General features: G+C 33.4%; 2 protein-coding genes and 1 pseudogene across 2 annotated transcripts; 2 read left to right on the forward strand and 1 right to left on the reverse strand.

Annotated features, from left to right (window-relative positions):
- The first annotated feature begins 107 nt into the window (after positions 1-107).
- Positions 108-683, forward strand: LOC145578163 (uncharacterized). The gene has a single exon (XM_081635536.1). It carries the CDS (start codon positions 108-110, stop codon positions 681-683), a length of 576 nt encoding a protein of 191 aa, XP_081491662.1.
- A 2,922-nt stretch (positions 684-3,605) lies between these two features.
- Positions 3,606-7,386, reverse strand: LOC145579340 (putative flavin-containing monooxygenase 1; annotated as a pseudogene).
- Positions 7,387-17,851: 10,465 nt separating this feature from the next.
- Positions 17,852-20,395, forward strand: LOC145578165 (uncharacterized). Its single transcript, XM_081635537.1, has 5 exons — positions 17,852-19,546; positions 19,637-19,695; positions 19,758-19,851; positions 20,012-20,040; positions 20,158-20,395. The coding sequence occupies exons 1-5, from the start codon at positions 17,852-17,854 to the stop codon at positions 20,393-20,395; spliced, it is 2,115 nt and encodes a 704-aa protein (XP_081491663.1).
- The last annotated feature ends 1,646 nt before the right edge of the window (positions 20,396-22,041 follow it).

Consider the following 22,041-nt stretch of genomic DNA (forward strand, 5'->3'; position numbering starts at 1 on the left):
CCAACCAAGCACTAGTGTAGGCATGCCTTCTCAACACAATGCAAATCAAACATGAAACCTTCAACTCTGTCATAAGAGAAGCAAGAGACAAGCCAATTTTGACCCAAATGGAATGGCTTAGGAGATACATGATGCGGAGATGTAATGAAAAGTGGGAAGCTGCAAAGAAATTAAGTGACAAGAATATTCCTTTCATCAAGAAAACATTGGAAGGTATAGAATATGTGTCAAGGTCTTGCATACTCCAAGTTTCTAGAAATGATTTATATGAGGTTGAGTTTGGAGGAGATCGAGTGATGGTAAACCTAGAAAGAAAGACATGCACCTGTTTTCATTGGCAACTCACTAGCATACCCTGTGTGCATGCATATGCTTGCATTATGGACAAGAGAGGAGATCCCAATCTGTATGTTGATGAGGCATACAGTAGGGAAACTTATTTAAAGGCTTATGGTTCTCCTATACATCCCATGCCAGGATCTAAGCATTGGGAAAAAGTGGGTTGGAGGAAGCCAAGGCCTCCTCCTATCATGATTCTGCCTGGAAGACCAAAATCCAAAAAAAGGAAAAAAGAAAAAGGTGAGGAGGAGGATCTTAAGGCTGCCAAGAAACAGAAGCAGTGCAGCAATTGCAAGCAGCTAGGGCATAATAAAACCAGCTGCAAGAATACCCCCTACCAATGACCCTCCTGTACAAGATAATCTAAGTGGTAGACCTCTAATGGACACAGCATGGGTGAACAATCAAAGAAAGAAGAGGCAAGCCAAGGCTACAAAGAAGGTTTCTGCAGATTTGCAAGTGCAACCATCCACTCAGGCTACATCTCAGTCAACAGTGCAAGACCCCATCGCAAGCACACAACAAAGCCAGAACATCAGTCAGATCAGGCACCAAACTCCTAGTAGGGCCAGGGAGAAAGGCAAATCTAGGAGTATACACAGTCTTTATAAGTAGAATTTTCATGTTAGTATGAACCACTTGGCATAATTTTTTGGGTTACTGTGTTATGTAGTAGACTAAGACAACAACATTAACTTAGGTGTTTTAGAAGCATTACATTGGTGGTTAAAAGAACTGTGTATTTTGAACATAACCTAAGTTATGATAACTTGTATTATGATGTTATGCCATGGAATGTCTATGATGTCATTCTTCTTTTATGTTCATTTCATTAAATTCTTTTGAACTAACCAACAACAAAAATATAGACAACAAATATGGACAGAATCAGGGATAATATTTCATTAAACCAACTTCATATTGCAAAGGAAAGTACATTACAATCAACCTAAGCTACCTTCAACAATACAATTCACAAAACTAATCTACCCAAGCACAACAATAACAAATGCGACAAACACCATCAGGCAACATATGACAAGAAGCATCACTCCATGCTTGTTGAACAACTTGCATTGACTTTTTAGACTCTGATTTTCATTACAAACATCATGTAATTCTTTCTTCAATGCCTTAATCTCAGCCTTTTGTAGTTTATTGTCCAACAACAACTGGTTTGTGACATCCCTGTCATCTCCTTATCAACCCAATTGAAGTGGTCACAGCCTCTAGTTTCATTCTCTTGATCATAGAATTGACATGCCTAAAATCTGCGTCTTGGGTTCTCCCTAGTCCATGAAGTCAGCAAGCTCACTAGATATGCACACTTACAGATGTTCCAGCCATAAACAAGATCCTTGCAAAACAAAAAAGAAAAACATCAATTTGCATCCTAAATTACCAATACATCGCAAATAAACAACCAATTTTGCTGCATAATTACCCCACAATCAAAACCTCACATATAATTTATAAACCCTTATTTCAATTGAAAACCCCCCTTTTTTATTTCAAAAACCCTAATTGCACATACCTTCTTGATAACATGATTACGACCTCGGTTTTGCATTTTCGATGGCCTTGAAAAACAAATAATAGATTCAAACCCTAATTAATGCCTATGAAATTCGCAGAAGAAAAAGAAAAGAGGAGAGAGGGGAGTAATGGGGGAAAACAGGGAGGAGAATCGTGTAAATACAGAAGGGGAAGGAGGGAAACTCAGAAAAAGGTAGTTACAGGGGCCCACGATGACATCATGGTGGTAATTTAAAAAGATTTTAAAAATAGATGGTGGTAAAAAAAAAAAAAATGTTGGTGGTATTGTACAAAATGATTATAATAGTTGGTGGTATTTTACAAATTTTCCTAAAAGTTTTCATGTAAACATAGTTTTGTACATGATCTTTCATCTTTATTTATTGATACGGAATGGAAAGTGATTATTAATTGACCCTAGAACTTAGCAAACTCGATCGTGGCCTTACCATCATGAGGCTTACTAAAGTGCCCAATATAATCCGAGAAAAGAACATTCTTATAGATTGGCTTTTCTCCTCTATCTATAATCTCTTGCAACGGACCAACAACAATCTGAGCTTGGATGAACAAAAATTGGGACTGAAACTCTACTCTTGCTACCATTCGGGATAACAAGGTGCTCCGCACTCTTATGCTTGCCATCCAACTGTCATCATCAAACCGTTGAACATAGAGGCCACCAACGTCGTCTTGAAGAAGTATGGTGATGATTGATGCATCTGAATGAGGACCGGTACCAAAGGTTAACTCAGGGTTTGGACACTTTGGGTAAAAAGTTAGGTTCATTCTCTTGCAACCCAATAAAAGACACTCCTTTTGTAGTGTTCATCAAATTCATGGATGTTTAATCCCTTCATTAGTATGTTATAAAGTTTTCTTATCACATTCGGTAAACGCTACGTAGGAAATCAAAGAGTCATGGTTATACGACTTGCGAAATTGCATACTTTAGCTTGAAAAGTCAATTATGTTACACGAAAATAATGGTCGATAACTATTGTCATAATTATAATAAGTACCTCATTTTTAAGGTTTGATCAACAAATTCTTAGTTCTTTTCTATATAAAAATAAACTTTATTCAAAAAACTTTTATAGTTTTGTTACTCCGTATTATTCTTGCACACCAATGATAGATCTTTGTGCCATGATATCCGCGATCAAGTATAATGTTTTTAGATCCAGACCCTACCCACAGACTCTTAAAACCCAGATCTTACCTAGACCCGTACGTAGACCCTCACAACATTTTAACTTAGAGAGAGTTTCAAAAAAAAAAAATAATAATAGTAATAATAAAGGATTTTGATTTGGTAGGATGTTGATGAAGAAATAAAGTATGATACGTAAGACGACTGCAGAATAGAAGCCCATTGACTTTGTAGTTGTGCACTAAATTTTAGGAGACTTGAATTGTAATGTGCTTATGGAATTTTTTTTTTTAACTACATTATTTTTTTTTAATTGTTTTACAATATGTGAAATTAATGGATCATGTTTTTTTTGTATTAGTTTATTTAATTTTTGCGTAGTGCATACAATCTTACACTATAAAATAGACAATTAGAATTTGGTGGAAATTAAAAAAAAATTGTCAAAGGACCCAAATTAGACCCTGAACCCTGTCCATACCCTGTTAGAGCCATAGGGTCCGAGTAAGGGTTTTGAATTTTAGACCTAAGGTTAAGGTAGAGTACGGATTTGTATTAAAAATGCCGGGTTCGGGTATTACTAAACCCTACCCATTGCCATCCACTCAAGGTAGGTGTCACACATGTGAAAGAAAACAGGAAAAGAAGAAGCAAAGATGTTATGCATAGTCAGTTGGGCCATAAGGCTCAAACATCTCAGCCCATGCCCCCTTCTTCCTCTTTGGGTTTAAACCCATATCCATGCAAAGTTGATCATTGTACCAAATATGCAATGCTCCAATGCAAGATGATCTATAGTATTTGCCTGAGGACCTCTTCTTGAACTTCTCCCATTCTAACACATGTTTTTCCATCTTTTGAATGTTTGGTAGTTTGAATTTATAATCAAGTAGTTCAAATAACCATTTACATCTCAACTCTGAAGTGTACAAGTTTGCAACGCTCTCCGCAAAGCCAATCAATGCGAGCTGTGGAATTCGTGGATGGATACATTCCCTATAATAAATCATATTGCAAGCTCGAGTAAGTTAAGATATTAATTTGTATTCAATTAGGCAAAAAAAAAAAAAAAGGATTGCCGTTAAATAACACTTTTATACGGAAAAAAAAAAAAAAAGTCTTGTAGGCATTAGATATGTATGATAAGTTGATATTAAGTTTATGGAGAAGGAAAAAAAAAAAAAAAATCAAAAACAAACAACGAAAACAAAAACAAAAGAAAGATAGACGAAGATTACGAACCTGTATAATGGAACAATTTTGTTGGAAGGGCTAATAATATAATCTTGAAATATGGGAGATGAAAAAATGTTTTTGAGTTTTTGATCACCCTTATATCCGGTAGCAAGGATAACCAAGTCACTCTTAATAGGTTCCTTTGTTGTAGCATTATAAAACACCATCTTTGCAGAAGCTAAATGTAAGAGATCTTTTCAATATAATGCTTCCTTACTCAGCATTATCATAAAATCCTTCTGGGACAGCCGAAATCAAACAAGAGGTCATCTCTTGTAAGAATCTATGATCCGGTACCATGTCGTAAATCTTCAGTCGATGCTTCTTCTTTATATCACTCTCCACATATTTGCTAATTAACCATTTCTGTTTTTTTATAACGAGTATGGTTCACATATAAATGTTAAGGCACATTTATCAGTAAATAAATACGGATTATCAAAGGAGTAAATCACAATTATATAAGATAATAGTTGGCGAAAAATAATTAAATCATTCAGTTTAATTAGTAAACTTAATTTAAGATGATGAGGAGAACAGATTCTTAGTTAGCAATAAACATAAACATTAGTCGATAAAAAAGGAAAAATGTAGTACCAATGGTAGAACTAGTGAGGCTAGGAGGCTAAGTAGAAGGCCTTCTCCAGGCTTATGAACCAAGAATTCAGAAGAACGATACAAATACAAGTACGCAAGAGGAAATCCCCAAGGGTAGTAATCTGGTACAATCCAATGCGGAGTTCTACATATTATCGTGCATGGTTTCTCCACTCCTGTATTCAACATCATACAAACAAGCGTAGTCATTTTTTTGGTAGATAAGATGAATGATCCAATTTCCCTTTCATGTTAGTCGCTAGCTAAGTAACTAGTGTGTATGAAAGATTGGTACAAATATGGAACATACAAAGCGTTACTTAATTTTTGCGACAACAACAAATAATAATAATACTACGGGATGTAGCTGTTACCATTGGCAATTGAACACTCCATTGCAATGTCGAGTGCAGGTTTTTGGAAACCAACCACGGTTACTTGCTTTCCTTTGATCAAATTTCTAGCAGATTCATTGTCCAAGGCAGAATAATCCATAGAATGCATAACCTTGCCATCAAAAACCTTTGGACCTTTGTCTGAAGGGAACTCCGGTATGTTTGGTAAATCACTAAATCATCCTAAACACAAGATCAAAACATCTACTTGCATCACCTGTGTCATTTATACTAATTAACTTTAGCACATAAATTTTCAATCATGATTCAATTCACATAGATGGTCATATTAATTTTTCTTTTTAGGCCGTGTTCTTTTGGACTTCTTTGCAGTTTAGTTCAGTTCAGTTTATGTTATCTCACTTCAGTTGATCAATTCAGTTTAGGTCATTTCAGTCCAAAACAACAAGGCCTTAATGAATGTTTTTGAGGCGATTCTTTTAAGTCCATACCATACAACTACATATGTATAGCAATATTCATAACTTTACTATGTAACTTCATAATGTTCTTAGGAACCTGACTACTAGTGGATCATATAACAAATAAAGGACTGTGATGGCCTTGAGTTAATGAAGAAAGACGTAAATAGAAAAGAACTATATTGGCATTTTAAAAGCAAAATGAGCGGTTTTAACAATCCAAATAACCTCATGGGTCTGATGCATGGGTTTCTTATTAAACTAATACTAATGTTGAAAGTAGGAGACAAAAATATGGTAGAAAGGAGAAAAAAGTGACATTAAAATTTGAGAAAATAAAGTTATATGCAAGTATATATAAATAAAAAAAATAATTAAAAAAAAAAAACCCTAAAAAAGGAAAGTAAGTAATACCTCAATAGTTTGATTGAGAAGATCGTGGGAGGTGACAAACCATTTACCCAAATCACCACCAAATGGATCATTATCACCACTCCAAAGTGTTGAGTAATTTAGAGTATGAGACAATTTTTCATGTTTGTTTTACTTAATTAATAAAGGTGAAGGTGTAAATAGGTGAAGGTGTTTAATTTAAGTAAAGCAAAATAATTAGAGCAAATGACCTTGGTAAAAAGGAATTAAAGCTTCTTGGAGAACAAACTCGGTTTAGAGGTTGAACCTCTGTTTTGGAGGAAGAAAGTTTGCTGCCAGTTAAGGTGGTGGTCGCTGGACCTCACGCGCACCAGTTTCTGGTCGGAGGTCAGCCACCCAGTCAGGGCCACCACTGTCCGACCGGGTGCGAGAAGGGTGAAAGAAAGTTACAGCTTGCTGCCCGATTAAATCACTCTCCGCCCGATCGGGCGCGAGAGTGAGTTTCTGGAATTCGTTGCTGCCGCCCGATCGGGCGCGAGAGGCTTCGAATTCTGGAGTTCCGATCTGCCCGGTCGGGCGGGTTCCGGCCCGATCGGGCGCGAGATTATCCTGGCAGTTGTGACGGTTTTGCTTCTTGATGTTTGTACGGTTTGGCTTTGTTTTGGTGGCTCTAATATAAATATGTGATAAACACATATGTTGAGTAGTAGAGAAAAATAGTCAGAGTATTTATTTTTCTTGATATCTTTTACAAACTATTGTTCATCATCACAAATTACAAAAGCTTATTTACATTGATTTGTAATCATCCTACTTGTGATTGCAAATGTTCTTCGTTGTATCTCCTAAGTAAATTTCCGTGAAAACCCGGTTGTAGTATAGGGTCGGAATTATACTTTTGGGAAAGTGATTCCGTTCACGCCTCGAAGTTTTTCCGGTCTAATTTGTTTGCTATTTTTGTGACCCTTGTTTAAATATACAAATTCCCCAACACAAAGAGCCCAAGATTTGATCTCTTCATCAGATGGACCTTCATACTTAATACTCACAACTTTTGTATTAATTTGATGTGTTTTAGCAAATCAAAGTGATTAGCGTAAGACTGAAGATAATCAAAAACTTGGTTTTGGTCAGGAAAAACAGTTTCAACTGAAGAAGGCCAAGCAAAATCAGTGAATTGAAAAAGTGGTTTAGGTGTTTGAAGTTTAGTAGTTTCTACAGTTTGAGTCCAAACACCATTAATTGTGTTTCTTGATTCAAAAACTAAGGGATGGTAACCCTTAGCAAGGGCATATTTGCATGCTAAGAGCCCACTAATGCCTACTTTCCTTTCCATTGTTTAGCAGTTTAATTTCTCAATTATTTCTTAAACTGAGTGTCTCCTATTTATAAGGATCTCGTCAAATGTTGCGGAATATAAGTTGTCGAAAAATAAAAATTTTTGTAAAAGGGAAAAAGCTAGAGGTGCACATGGTATACAAAAACATTTTATACACTGCCACTAAAATCATGCCAACTCAGCTTGTAATAGAGGGAAAATGAAAAAAGGGGAAGGAAGCTTTAGCGGGACAAAATTTCACCAATTAGCGGGTTATTTGTACTTGGGCTGGATTATTATTCTTCTAAGCGGTAAATATTTCACATGACGCCATCACGCCAACTAGCTACACCATTAATGTGTAAGTATCAAAACTAATTTATCTGAAAATCTTCTTATCTTCATCTTCTTTCCCAAATTAACTGTTGAAAACAATTGGAGTTCGAAGAACATTTATACGAACTGCAGAGAAATCGCTTAGGAAGATAGATTTTTTCCAGTAATTTGATTTTTATATCTGTTTTATAATCTAGAGTTTCAATTTTTTTAAGTCAGTTGACATTAGAATTTAGAAATTCAATTAAGCTGTTATGAATTATCTAAGTATTTACTCAAAATTTTGTTTGAATGTGTTCCGACCCTTTTCAACTTCTGATGTTGTTGAAGCTGATGAAAAGGAAGCTTGTAAGTAGCTATTGAGAAGCAAATGAAATTCATGAAAATCAGAATATGTACCCTTAATTATAGTTCTTTCACTTTCGTTTAGTACTCCAAGAATTGCAATTTTTTTTAATAAATAAAAAAAATATATAAAATAATAAAATAAATAAAAACTCATGATTTTAGTAGCTGACGTAGTAACCACTCGTTGATAGCTTATAATTTGGATAAATGTTATAGACTTGTTATACTTGTATTTTTTTTTACTTTTTTTAATTTATTTTTTGGTTAACTTGAGATTTAATAGTTATCAGTTGATTTTTCATATGTTTTTTTTTTTATTTTTATTTTTAATAAGTTGATATTGACATTCTTTTGTGTATCCAGATTGGCTATATGATTCTTTTGGTTATTTTATAATGGAAGGAGTGTTATTGGTTATATTATAATGGAATTGATTTATAAATAGAATTGAGGTTTATTTAGTGTCTAAAACATAAAAAAGGGGTATATATATATTTTATAGGATCTTTTTGTTTTGTCATTAACAATTTTATATTTGTTATTTATTTTTAGGATGGGGTATATATGAAATAAAAAGATTAACATAAAATACTTGATACATAACATACATTAATTATCAAAATTTACATAATACCAAGAAAAGATAATTCATCAAAATAAATAAATAAATAACAGATTTTAGGAATATTCAGTGAATACTTTTACTAGTAACCTGATACCAAGAAATATAATTCAAAAACAAGTCTATGGCACCCCTTGACTCTCCATCTTGTTTCAATCAATATCGACAACGTGTAATAAAAATATAAATAAAACGAATGTATTGAATATTTGATCTCATGACCATTATATTTTATAAGACTAAACAATGTAATATTCATTGTTATTTTTTAAACTAAAATATTTGACTAGTATAAACATTTCATCATTCATTTTATAAAGAATATTAAAATAAGTCATGGGGGATTAAAAGTAAACAGGGAATAGTTGAAATAAAATTGAAAATTATGCCAATGAAATTAATTAGGGCTCTAATGTCGTAAAAATATTTAGATAGTAAAATACAAAGTCTATTGTACATACACTTTATTGTTATGGTTGGCAATCCCCGACCCGACCTGATAACAAGACCTGAACCCGACCCGAAGCTACTGAGAGAAACCCGAACCCGACCCGAAGCAAACCTGAATTCGACCTGATTTATTTGACCCTAATTTCATATTTTGTAATAATAAGTTTTACACTATTTTTTTATAGTTTCTAAGCATAACTCGAAATCGACCCGAATTCTGACCTGAACCCGACCTGCTGACCAGAATTACCACCCCTAATTATTGTAAAGGGAGAACAAAAGTCAAAATGGTAAGAGATATTAACATGAATTCATCATTATGAATACTCCGCATATAAGTCAAGAAGGGGAAAAACCGTAAAAGTATAACATTAGTGAAAGGTTAAAAAGAATTGAAAAATAATGCTACTAAAATAAGAATTTCATTTTCAAACTATAGCCTACAATATATACGAGAAATTGAAATATGATTTGATACTAATAAAAGTGTCAGGGTCCTGAATCACTACAAAAATCAAGCCTTTTAGCGACAAGTGGAATCCGTCGCTAGTTTTAGAAAAATCCCGTCGCTAAATTTAGCTAGCAACGGAATTAGCAACGGAATCACTTTGTTGGTAAATATGTTGTCGCTAAATGGACCTAGAAACGGAAAACAAGTAATCTGTAGCTGTTTTAGCGACAAATTATTTTTCATTGCAGAATCCGTTGCAAGGACTTAGAAACAGATATAACTTGCTCTGTCGCTGGCATCAGCTACAGATTTAACAATTCCGTCGCCGGTAATAGAAACGAATTTAAAAATTCCGTCACTAAAACCAGCGACAAATTTGCCAAATCCGTCGCTGGTTTCAACAATGGAATTTTTAAATCCGTTTCTGTTACCAGAGACGGATTTGTCAAATCCGTACCTGATTCCAGCGACGGAATTGTTAAATTCGTTGCTGTTTTTAGCAACACAAACATATAAATCTGTCGCTAGTGTTGAGACGGAAATAAAATTATTCTTCGCTAAGAGTAACAACGGATTTAAAATTTAATAACCAATATTGTTTGTATTTTTCCATTAAATATCAGTTTTTTTTTTTAGTCACATGATATTAAAAAAGAAAGACAAATTTAAACCAAAGTCAAGTCATTAACATTATATAAAAAAAGGGCAAGTTCATTGTGTCTTACAAAGGGAACAAGTAAGCTAGAGTTAGTAGCAAAATGTACAAAAGCAGCCTTTTAGACCTAGTTAATACCTAATGCCATAATACTTGGTCCAAAATACCAAAATATGCTACCATGAGACTAAGACCTATATTAGAAGCATGTCAATTGTAATAATTAGAGACTTCACATGCAATTTACAAAAAGGAACCCTGTCATTTGCACTTGATGAGCATGCATCAGTAGGAGAGGATGTAGATGTTAGAGAGATTGAGATTTTGTTGGATTGGAGAAGCATTTGCACTTGTTGTTCAAGGGCTTTCAAAGTGTTTTGAGTATCGACAAGACTTTTTTGGGTTTCGACGAGGCTCTCTTTTGTTGCATCAAGCTCTTTCTTTTGTTCCACATTCTCCGTAAGGAGATCATTAAATTTGTTCTCCAACTCCATTACATACTCTCTTCTTGATTTCTTTGCCCTCTTTTCTTCAGTTCCTGGTTTCTCATAATATGAGTCAGCAGTAGCTCCCAAACCAAATAATCTTCCCTTGTCATTCCACCCACCAGCAACCTCAAGGAACGACTCATCTTTGGTTTTTTGATTCTCAGTCTCACATTCAAGATTTGCAGCTTTTTTACTATTAAAGTCATTCTAAAAATAAAAATGTCACAAGTACTTAACATGATTGCAAATATGAGTAGATTTAAAATTCCATTTTTGTGCAAGTAAGGACTAAACATGATTGTAAATATGCACATATTCACCGAAGATTTTGGTGGCACTTCCCCTAATTATGGACCACCTAAATTTTAATTTACGTAATTATGTCTTTTTGTACATCTTGTAATTTACAACCTATTTTCAATTTTGACCAGTTTTAATGTCCATCATTCCAAGCAATTCAAAGACCAACCAACAGCTATTGTAAGTTACATATAAAGTATAAACAATAATGCAGAGATTAGACAATATCCATCAGACTTGGTTCTCGGGTACACAACCCATCAAACATAGCTTAGTTCTTAAATAAACAAGCTAACATATAACAAATAAGAATACTCACCCACACTATTTCTGCCTTAGAATTAACAAATTGACCACCACTATTTGCATGGCACTCGTAGTAAAGTTCAGCAATTGTTGGTTTACGTCGCAATTTTATTTCCTATTCATAAAATACACTAACATTAGAACTGCATATACAACTAATGAGACATACAATCAGTGATATATATACAACACTAAAGGTTGTTTTTATGAGTGGTTTGGTCAAGTAATGGGAAAGACTTAAGTTTAACATCAAATAAGGAACAATATATTCTATAATTTATAATTAATCCACTAAGACATCCTGTGAAATTCACCTTGCAAAGAAGAAATGAAAGTGACTACTAAACAAGAAAAGCAAGAGAAAATATTAGTGGGTCATTATATGTCAGAATATGTAAACTTGTAGGAATAATAAAGCAACCTCAGGTATATTACATGAATTTTTACAGAACTATGTTCACTATGAAAAACCATTACTATTTAGAAATATACTCAAATTGCTCACTATCACCTATACTAAACACCATGTAATCATATATCATTACCAGCTAGCTAACTAACTATATGTTCTGTATAGATATGTGATGCTTGCAATAGAAAATATCAGGCTTGTACTATTCACTAGTTTAGGATTATAACACATTTTAACAATATATTGAAATTTCAGGTGTTTAGAAGTCATTACCAATTTCAGTCGCACTTCTTCAGTAGATATAGACCCGTGTCGATGGTGAATTTTTTAGGTTCCGTTGCCCATTCACTTTTTTGAACATTGCTTTGATTTTTCTTGGAATTCCTCTTTTTTTCTAATCTGAATCATCTACTCCCTTATGGTAGGAGGGCATCAGTCAGTATTATACGTAGGATCCGTGCAAACCTTCGACACCATATCAATAATACGCCTACTACATTTCGATTTCCACCCCTTCTTAACTTCCTTAGCTATTGATGGGTCCCATGAGAACTCTTGCTGAGGTTAAATATAAAAGATCAAGCAAAAAGGCTATTAAGTTGTCTATATCAAATGACAATCAAAACTACTGTTGCAACTACAATCTGATACACTAAGCAAATATAACCTAAAACATCAATCTTACAAAAGACAAACCTTGAAAGCATTCCACCATCTCCGTCGAACTTCTAATGGAGTCATAGCCCAATTGCAATATGGTCCCTTAAAGTACGCCTTATATGATGTCTCGGAAACATTATCAGTCACCTCACGATGGGGAAACCTATTCAAGGTGGAATATTAATATAATCACATTGATATACATAATAATAATAAAAAAAATTAAAAAATCAGGCTATAGATTTTTTTTCTGTTTACAGTAAATGCAACTCACCATAAACCATTAGGATGCTGCACTGAATCAACTTTTTTAGGGTCACCTATTTCATCAGATACACTTGTATTAGGCATTGAATCAACTTGGGTTGTTTGGGGGCTCCTGGTGAACTGTTGCTTGAGTTGTAGAATTAGGCACCTCAGCTTGGTTAACAATTGTTGCTGCTACATTGGTCACAGGTGTTTGTGTGGCTGCTTTAACGTTAGGCATTTGATTTTGTGTACTTGGTGTTGTGTAGGGCTGGATACTTGGAATTAGAGGGAGTTCAGCTTTAGAAGGTATCTCATGAATCATCTCTTCACTGGTAATGTAAGGACTATTTCGATAGCCTGGAGGTCGAATGATCGCACCTCTCCCATTTAGGCCACCTCTACGTCTATACGACATCTGCATGTTAGATATATAAATAAACATTCATAATAACAACTAATTAAAAATAAAATTAGACAGTAAAAGTAATATGAATAATAATAAATAAAAATAGATATCAATCCACATAATTTTTAATAAACAAACACATCAGCAAGTACACCAAAACATTTAGTTTAATTTTTAGGTTTGGAGTTGGCCTGGCTTAAATTTCAGCATCTTCATCATCGTCATCTTCGCCATCAGTATACTCTTCTTCTTCTTCTAGTTCTTCTTCCTCTTCCTCCTCCTCCTCCTCTTCTTCTCTTTCTTCTTCTCCTTCTCCTTCTTGCTCGACCTCATCAACCTCATCTTGGATTATTTCAGAAAGTGATGGAGGATTTTGATTGTCCTCTTGAAATGCCAACTCATTTAATGGGGCATCAATGGTTCCTCGAGGTTTGACATAAAAGACATGTAGCCATGGATTCCTTTCTTTATTCACAATTGGGTTTGGTGTAAAATACACTTGATCCACTGGATAAGCTAGCACAAATGGATCATAATTTGGGTATTTTTTCATGTGGTTGACTTGGACAAGTTTATACTCTTCATGCACTCTAGTACCTTGTCTAGGATCAACCCACTCACATGTAATACCCCGTATTTTCATACGTATTTTCCTAATTAATTAATTAATTAATTATTATTTTCTAAAAAGGGTATTTTAGTAATTCAACTTACTATTTAAATCATGGAGCCAAAATGATATTTGAATTTTGGCGCCAAAAGTATTTTAAAAACAAAATATTATTTTTGATAAGATTTATTATCCATTTATTTTATTTTAAAAAACAGATTATTTATATATTTTGGATATTTTAATTAAGGCAAAAACTATATTTTATTATTATTTTAATAAGGTCCAAAAATCCCATTTAATTGACTAATAATTTCGGATTTTCTAGCGTGCAAATCTGATTTTATTAGTTAAATTATTTGGTGAATAATTGGTATTTTATTAATTAATTATTTTATACTATAAATATTATTTACACAATTATTTTTAATTCCTTAAAACTAGCAAAATAATTTCCTAAATACTAAAGAGGAGGGCCGAATATATGAGCTTAGGAAAGCTCAAAAATTTCAGCCACCCCAAGTGGATTTTCGGAAAAATGTTTTGGTAATTTGTATTTTTAATTATCTCCTTAAAATCTCTTATTTTCCTTAATTCTAATTCTCCATCTTTTTAATATCTAATCATCATATTTTCTTGCCATTCATTCTTCTTAATTATTCCCCAAGTAATTCCAATTTCCTTAATATTTTTCATGACTTACATACCTTCCATAATCAAGTATACACAATCACCTTAATATCCAAACTTTCCTTAATTCTTTTACTCACTTCTCCAAGTAATCCCTTAAACCCTACTTACCATAATTTTCCTACATTTTCCTACCATAATTCATACACATGCTAGCCTATAAATACCCTTTTAATTCATGATCAAACACTCACACAATTCACATAATTTTCTCTCAAATTCTCTCATCACTTTCTTTTCTTCTCTTTTCTCCTTTTCTTTATTTTCTTTCTCCTCCCTTGCGCCACCACCGAGAACCACCTCCAGCCACCACTCCCGGTGCCACCTGCCACCGCCAGCCGCCGCCTCCGACCACCACCAGCCGCGACAGCCACCTGCTGCCGCCTCTTCTTTGCTCTTCTCTTCTTCGGTTTTTTATTTTCTTTTCTACTTTTCTCTTATTTAATTAATTATGTATATTATGGGGAATTTATAAAATTATAATAAATGGTTTTAGTTAAATAAAAATCAGATTTTAATTATGTTCTTGAGAAAATAATTTTAAGGTTCATGTACATATAGTTGGGAGGTTTTGATTTAATTATTTGTGATTATTTGTTAACTTTATATTGATTAAGGTTATATTTATTTGTAGGGTGTTTTTGATCAAGCTACTTAAGGGTTCTTTTGAAGTGTTTTTGGCTAAGCAAGGCTCAAGGTACGTTAGGTGGCTAGATACCTTGAAAGTGATTGGTTTGAATAAGCATGTTTGAATGATTTTATGATGATTGAATTAAATTGAATTGAATTATGATTTATGAAATAAAAGTATGTTTAAATGATTGGTTTTGATAATTAAAGTGAGGTATTAATTTTATATCATGTTTTGAATGATTAAAATTATTATTCATGTTTTAAAAAGGGTTGATATTGAAAGCATGTTGGAGTTAATAAAAGAGTTTGAATTATTTGGAAGTATTGGATTTAAAGAGGATTTATTGAATTATTATTAACGCTTTATAAGCATGTTAGTAATCCCACTATGCGGATTTGGTTTATTGATAAGGCTTTGGACTTTGTATGACCGAGTCTTTCCTCAAGAATAGCCTTGTAACATAAGGAGACTAACTTGGGGGGTTTGCACACTTGGGAGACGAATTGGAATTGGTTTTTTGAGTAATTGGAATTGGTTTTAAAATAAGTGGAATTGGATTTATTGGATATTTATATTGGTTATTGAAACTGGTTTTGGAATCTTGAGTTGGAATTATTGATTAAATTTTTGGAATGGATGGAATTGATTTCAAAAGCATGTTTATGAATAAATTGAGTTTAATTATCTTGCACTTACCGTACTTAGCATATTTTGCTAACCCGTACTACTATAAAAATGGCCTAAGGAACCAGTTCTTTAGCACCAGAAAAGTTAGAACACCGGTTTCTTAGATAATGAAACCATATATCATAAACATCCGGTCTCTTAGACTTGAATAAAAGAAACCACAAACTTATAAAATTCGGTGCCTTATATCAAGTTGATAATGCTGAGGGTCAAAGAGACCGTAAATTTAATAACATTGGTTTCTTTATATTTTTTTTTGGGAAAAAAATAGAGCGCCAATTCACCATAAAATTTCCCTCCTACTAAAAATACCCTACCCTCTAGAAAATTACTAAGTAGATTAATTTAGAAAAAAAAAAAAATCTTCACTTCCAATTGACCAAACCGACTCTGCTACTCCCTGCTGCTTTTCCGCCATAGCCCAAACCAACTCTACTACTTCTTGCTACTTTTCCGACCGCTGCTCTATTGCTGGTGATCCTAGTACTCCATTAGAGGAAATTTTTTTCCTTTCATAATTCAATTCAATATTTCAAAAGTTAGGGTTTATTTCTTTCAACCGCATTCGTAATCGCCTCATCTACCACTACCACCAGTACTCGTCGAATTCCCTAATCCAGCCACCAATCCCAATTTTGCAACAGGTATTATCTCAATTAACTCATCATAATCTACATTTTTTTATGCATGGTAGATTAATTTATTAGAAATAATATGTGATGTTGAAGCGTTGATTGCCGTCGATATATACAACTTTGTTTTTATGATTATTGGAAAAAAGTAGCCTTTTTAGATGACAACAGATTGGTATGATTAATTTTGTTTTGGAAAATTGGTATGTATCTAGTGGTATTAGGAGTAATTTGGTCCAATTGATCTTGAGATGGAAAGTATCAATATTTGAATTGTGACTGAATAAATTGTGTTGAAGAGGAATGTCAAGGAGATGTTTGTTGATTCAAGTTCTCTTACAGTAAGGAAATTGAACAGGCATGGCCCACTTAGCACACTCCATATTCATATCACTCCATGAAGTATGAAGTATCAACTTCTGTCATACTTCTTGATAAACTGTTACTCATGTTATACATTGGTTCTATATGATTATAAGCTCTAATTTATAATATAGTTTATGATACTCTAGTATTGAGTTTTGGCACAAGAATTATTTGATGAAGTATGAAGTATTTGAGTTTTTATTTGGTGCTTCATTTTATAAGAAATATAAGAGTATAGTTATAATATAGTTTATGGTAATTTAAATGGAACTTTGTTTGGTGCATTATGAAAAAAAAAATACAAATATGTAGGCCTCATTTTTAAAATTGGTTTAGGGGCCTCCAAAATAGTTGAGACGATCATGCTGAAGGGCATATAAAGAAGCACAATATTAGCTCTAGACTTGTAACGTTGTAAGAGTACTACTATGCGTGCAACCAAACAAGGGATAATTACATAAACACAGCAGAAGAAATGTTAGAAAAAATCAGAAGTATCTTTGTTTCTTCATTATTTGCTCTTATCATGCCTTCATCTTTCCTTAAATAGTGATTGTGTAGCAGCACTTGTACAGGTGCGCACTCCATTAGAAATATCTATGATGAGACAAGAACTCCTAGGATAATGTATTTAGATTGACTCTCAGTTAAAGGAGCGCCTCCGCTCCCTCCCCCCCAATAATTAGTAAGTCTCTTCTTTGTAAATGATATTACTACTGTTTTATGCCAACAATAATTAGTTAGCCTATTCTTTGTAAATAAAATGGACTTTTTCTTCCATTTGGAAAAGATTGAAAAAAAAAAATTGTTGTCTTATTATGATATTTGTTGGTTTTAATTTTTATTTTATTATATTGGTTATCAAATGAATTTGGGTTTTCTATTTTATCTATTAGTATCTGAAAGCTCTATTTGGGTTTTCTCTATACGTGTAATGCATTCGTTTCCTCGTCAATTGGTTGACTATGTGCTCTTGTTTTATTGTATTCTTGTCAACATAAGAGTAAATTTGAAGACATTATTATCAGACAATTATCTCTTTGCTTTTTCATTCTTGTTTTGTCTCACCTGTGTAATTGATTTGAGAAGCATCAGAGTAATGTGTGTGTGCTCGATCTTTCCTTGATGTATAAAATCCGTGATGTGCTGCTTCCATTAACTTTTAAAATTTTAACTTAGAAATGGATCGAAGTTGGATTTCTACCTCCAAGCCGGGTGACCCGCAATATGAAGCTGGAATAAGGGAATTTATTATTTTTGCTATTAAAAATGCTGGGGATCGATCAAGGTTACCATGTCCTTGTTTCAAATGTCATAATTTTTTGTATAGACCGGCTGATGAAATTCTTAATCACTTGAGCAAGACGGCCTTCGATAGAACATATACCATTTGGACTTGGCATGGGGAAAGTAAAGAAGGAACCTCTACAAGTGATAACGAAAATAATGGTCATGGTGGTCTTAATTATAATGAGGGTGATAGGTTAGCGGACATGATGCGAGTAGCTCAAGATCAATTTGATGAAAACCCAGCAACATTTGAGAGGATGTTAAGTGATTCTGAAAAACCTTTGTACCCAGGTTGTAAGAAGTACACAAGATTATCAGCAGTATTGAGGTTATATAACCTAAAGGCAGGTCATGGTTTGACTGATAATAGTTTTACAGAAATACTTGATTTAATAAAAGACATGCTTCCAGATGATAATGTTCTTCCAAGACGCACATATGAGGCAAAAAAGATGTTGTGTTCAATGGTGTTACCCTATGAGAAAATTCATGCTTGCCCTAATGATTGCGTTTTATATCGAAATGAGCTTGATTCTTTAAAAAATTGTCTAGTGTGCAATGTTTCACGATACAAGGAGAAAGAAGGGGTGCCTGCTAAGGTTTTATGGTATTTTCCAATAATTCCTAGATTTAAACGTCTTTTTTCTAATGCGAGCGATGCAGCAAAATTGACATGGCATTATGAAGGGCGAAAAAAAGATGGGAAGCTTAGACACCCAGCTGACTCCCCTCAATGGAGGTTTATTGATGCAAAATTTCCTGAGTTTGCTAAAGAAAAGCGAAACCTTCGCCTTGCATTGTCTACTGATGGTATGAATTCATTTGGTAATCTAAGTAGCAGTTATAGTACATGGCCGGTAGTTTTGGTTACTTATAACCTGCCTCCTTCTTTGTGTATGAAAAGAAAGTACATCATGCTCTCGCTGTTAATTTCTGGCCCAAAACAGCCCGGAAATGACATTGACGTCTATTTAGCACCCCTTATTGATGATTTAAAGATGTTATGGGAGAAAGGTGTAGATGCATTTGATGCACATCGAAATGAAGTTTTTAATTTGAGAGCTATGTTGTTTTGCACCATTCAAGATTATCCAGCTTATGGTAATCTTTCAGGATATACAATGAAAGGAGAAACAGCTTGTCCAGTATGTGAGGATGGTATGAAAGGGCAATGGTTATCAGCTTCAAATAAAACTATTTACTTTGATCATCGTCCTTTTTTACCTATTAATCATGAATACCGCAAGCGAAAAAAAGCTTTTAATGGAAAACAAGAATTTAGAAGACGTCCTAAAGTCTTGAGTGGTGAAGACGTGTTTGAAAAGGTTAAAGAAATTCAGGTAACCTTTGGGAAGAAAAATAGATCAAAGCTTCCTAAACAAGGGTACAAGAAATGTTTAGAGTTTTGGCATTTACCTTATTGGAAATTCCTTTTTGTTAGACACTGTTTGGATGTGATGCATATTGAAAAAAATGTGTGTGATAGCTTAATTAATACATTGTTGAATGTCAAAGGTAAGACAAAAGATGGTGCCAATGCTCGTGATGACTTGAAGGAAATGGGAATTAGAAGTGACATAATAAAGGTAAGATCCACTTAGTACTTAGTAACAACTATACACGTACTATTGTTTTTTTTAATGTGTTACTAAGAGTATTCAAAATTAATTGTGCAGAAAGGTTTTGTAGTCTTAGAACAGCGTAAGGAGTATATTTTACAGCAAGCAGATGACAGGTGGAGAGCTTTTAAAACCCGGTTGAGAAGAGATTGGCTATACCATAAAAAAAAACTGGAAGGTTAAGAGAAAAGCCACCAGATTTGAAATATCCTTGGATCACTAAAGATATTTGGGACAAATTTGTTACAATGAGTATTGATGATAAGTTCAAGGTATGAATTTATTATGATGTTTATACTACTTAGTTTGAGTTTAGCTTATATTTTAGATGGAGATTATCTAAGAAAATTCTGGTTAGCAACTAGTGTTTTGTTATTAAGAAATAGTGGTGAAATTTTTTGGGAAGTATAAACATTTTTTGTATTCTGCTAGTCTGCTATACTTGATAAGGGTTGTCTACTGTACTTTATAAGGGTTTTGATACTTGAGGAGGAATGAGAACTACCCTGAACCACAAAAACAAAAACTTCCATTCTGCCTGACCTCTTCTGACTCTTCTGCTACTGTAACGCTCACAGCTCTCCACCCCTTGTGATGGGCCTAGTCGTGGATGATAAACTACCATCAACCTCTATCCAACTTAGGTTAGATGATGGGACTCTTACGGTTTCACATTTCAATTATCATCACATTTTAAAAGATATCCATGCCTTCATTGATGCATTAAGGCCAGCTAGAACAGGAGTTTATACGCTGCAGATGATGGGTTTTCCGTACAAAACATGCCAAAGAAACCAGAAAAGTTATGGTGCCTAGGTAGTAGGTCTCTTAGCCTAAGAGATCACAAAATTTGTCTGGTTTCTTAGATTAATCAAGGAAACCATTTATCACATATAACTGGTTTCTTAGTTAGATTTGAAATCTGATAATTGTTGAGGGAAAGGAACCATATATTTTAGATATTCGGTTTCTTAGATGTAGTTAAGGAACCGTATATAAATAAAATGTGGTCTCTTAGATTTATTTAAGAAACCAACAATGTTGAAAATCCGGTTTCTTAGGTTCTTTGTTTTCATTAACGTAATAACCTGAGAAACCATAATATTAATACATCAAATTAAATTTTCTTTTATATTTTTTTATTAAAATATGTATTACGTATTAATACTGTACTATACGTTCGTTGGGGTGAAGCTATCCATATTGATAAGAAATAAAATTGCTTCAACCTACTATATATATGTACCTGTATACCTGTAGTATTTAATATTAAATAACCACAACAATATCAAATTGGGCTGAATAATTTAATAATTCACTAAATACATTTAATTACACACTGTACATTATGTACATTATAAGCCAATAATTCACTAAGCATCAATATCCATTTTCTAATAAAAAAATAAAAATAAAACAAAATCTAAAATTCTCCGAAGTCTAAACTTCAATCATTGGCCTCCATAAGAAAAAATCCTTGTATCCCAAAATATATATACGATGTTTAAAAATGTGCAATAATCATTCATGATCATCAGCCATACCATCATCACTGACTTCTTTTTGCTTAAAAACATATGTAACCAAAGTGTCTCGTATCTCGTCTATCATTTCTTGATGATAAGTAGCGGGAGCTTGGGGAAAGTACTGCAATAGAAATTATATATATATTAGAACATCAAGTAAATTTTTATTAAGTTGATAAGATGTAATATAGAAATTAAACATCCAAGCAAACCCAAACAATTCATAAGCATAATAGCACACATAATTCACGTTGTCACAATCTGAAAATTAAACATTGTATGTGTGTAAGTGTGCTTTCTCCAGCTTGATTGGTTGAACATAGTATAGCATAACAGAGTTCAATCAGGGGCTATAAACCTGAAATGTTTCATCTTGTATGCTTTACTGTAGGGGGGACAAGGCTCAAGAGTACTATAAAATGCACATGATCTACAAGCTACAATTCAATTATGCGAAGATTCTTGATCCATTGTTTATACATCAAGAACAACAACGCAACAAAACAAAAACCAACCTATTTTAAAATCATGCCACAATCAATTAATAAATTCTCATAGAAACAACCATCTAACATCTACACCTTCCTACCACATTCAATCATACTCAAAAGAAAACGAAAGTTCAAATAACACTACGTACAAACAAAACCATGCTTCAACAATCAACAACATGAATTAATAGAAATATTAATTTCGATCCTTCAACAACCAACACATTTGGAATTTTTATAGAATTATAGCAATGTGGAAACCAAAACAACAAAATTCACACTTACACTAAACAAACTGAATAAAAAGTGAGGGGAAAAAATATCAAAAAAGGGTGGGAGAATACTACATTTTAATGTAGAGAGAACTTTAACCCGTCAATTATGTTTGCGTATAATTGGTAAAATTATTGTATTTTATAAAATTAAAGTTACCTTTTCTGGAACT

This window comes from Chenopodium album, chromosome 14, assembly GCF_948465745.1.
Source record: "Chenopodium album chromosome 14, dcCheAlbu1.1, whole genome shotgun sequence".
Taxonomy (NCBI): domain Eukaryota; kingdom Viridiplantae; phylum Streptophyta; class Magnoliopsida; order Caryophyllales; family Amaranthaceae; genus Chenopodium; species Chenopodium album.

Excerpts from the sequence above, each read along its gene's own strand:
- LOC145578163 (XM_081635536.1), top strand. The coding sequence starts at position 108 with ATGGAATGGCTTAGGAGATACATGATGCGGAGATGTAATGAAAAGTGG.
- LOC145578165 (XM_081635537.1), top strand. The coding sequence starts at position 17,852 with ATGGATCGAAGTTGGATTTCTACCTCCAAGCCGGGTGACCCGCAATAT. Across the intron at positions 19,547-19,636 it reads TTAGAAGTGACATAATAAAG|AAAGGTTTTGTAGTCTTAGA; the intron begins GTAAGATCCACT and ends TTAATTGTGCAG. Across the intron at positions 19,852-20,011 it reads GTATTGATGATAAGTTCAAG|TCTGCTATACTTGATAAGGG; the intron begins GTATGAATTTAT and ends GTATTCTGCTAG.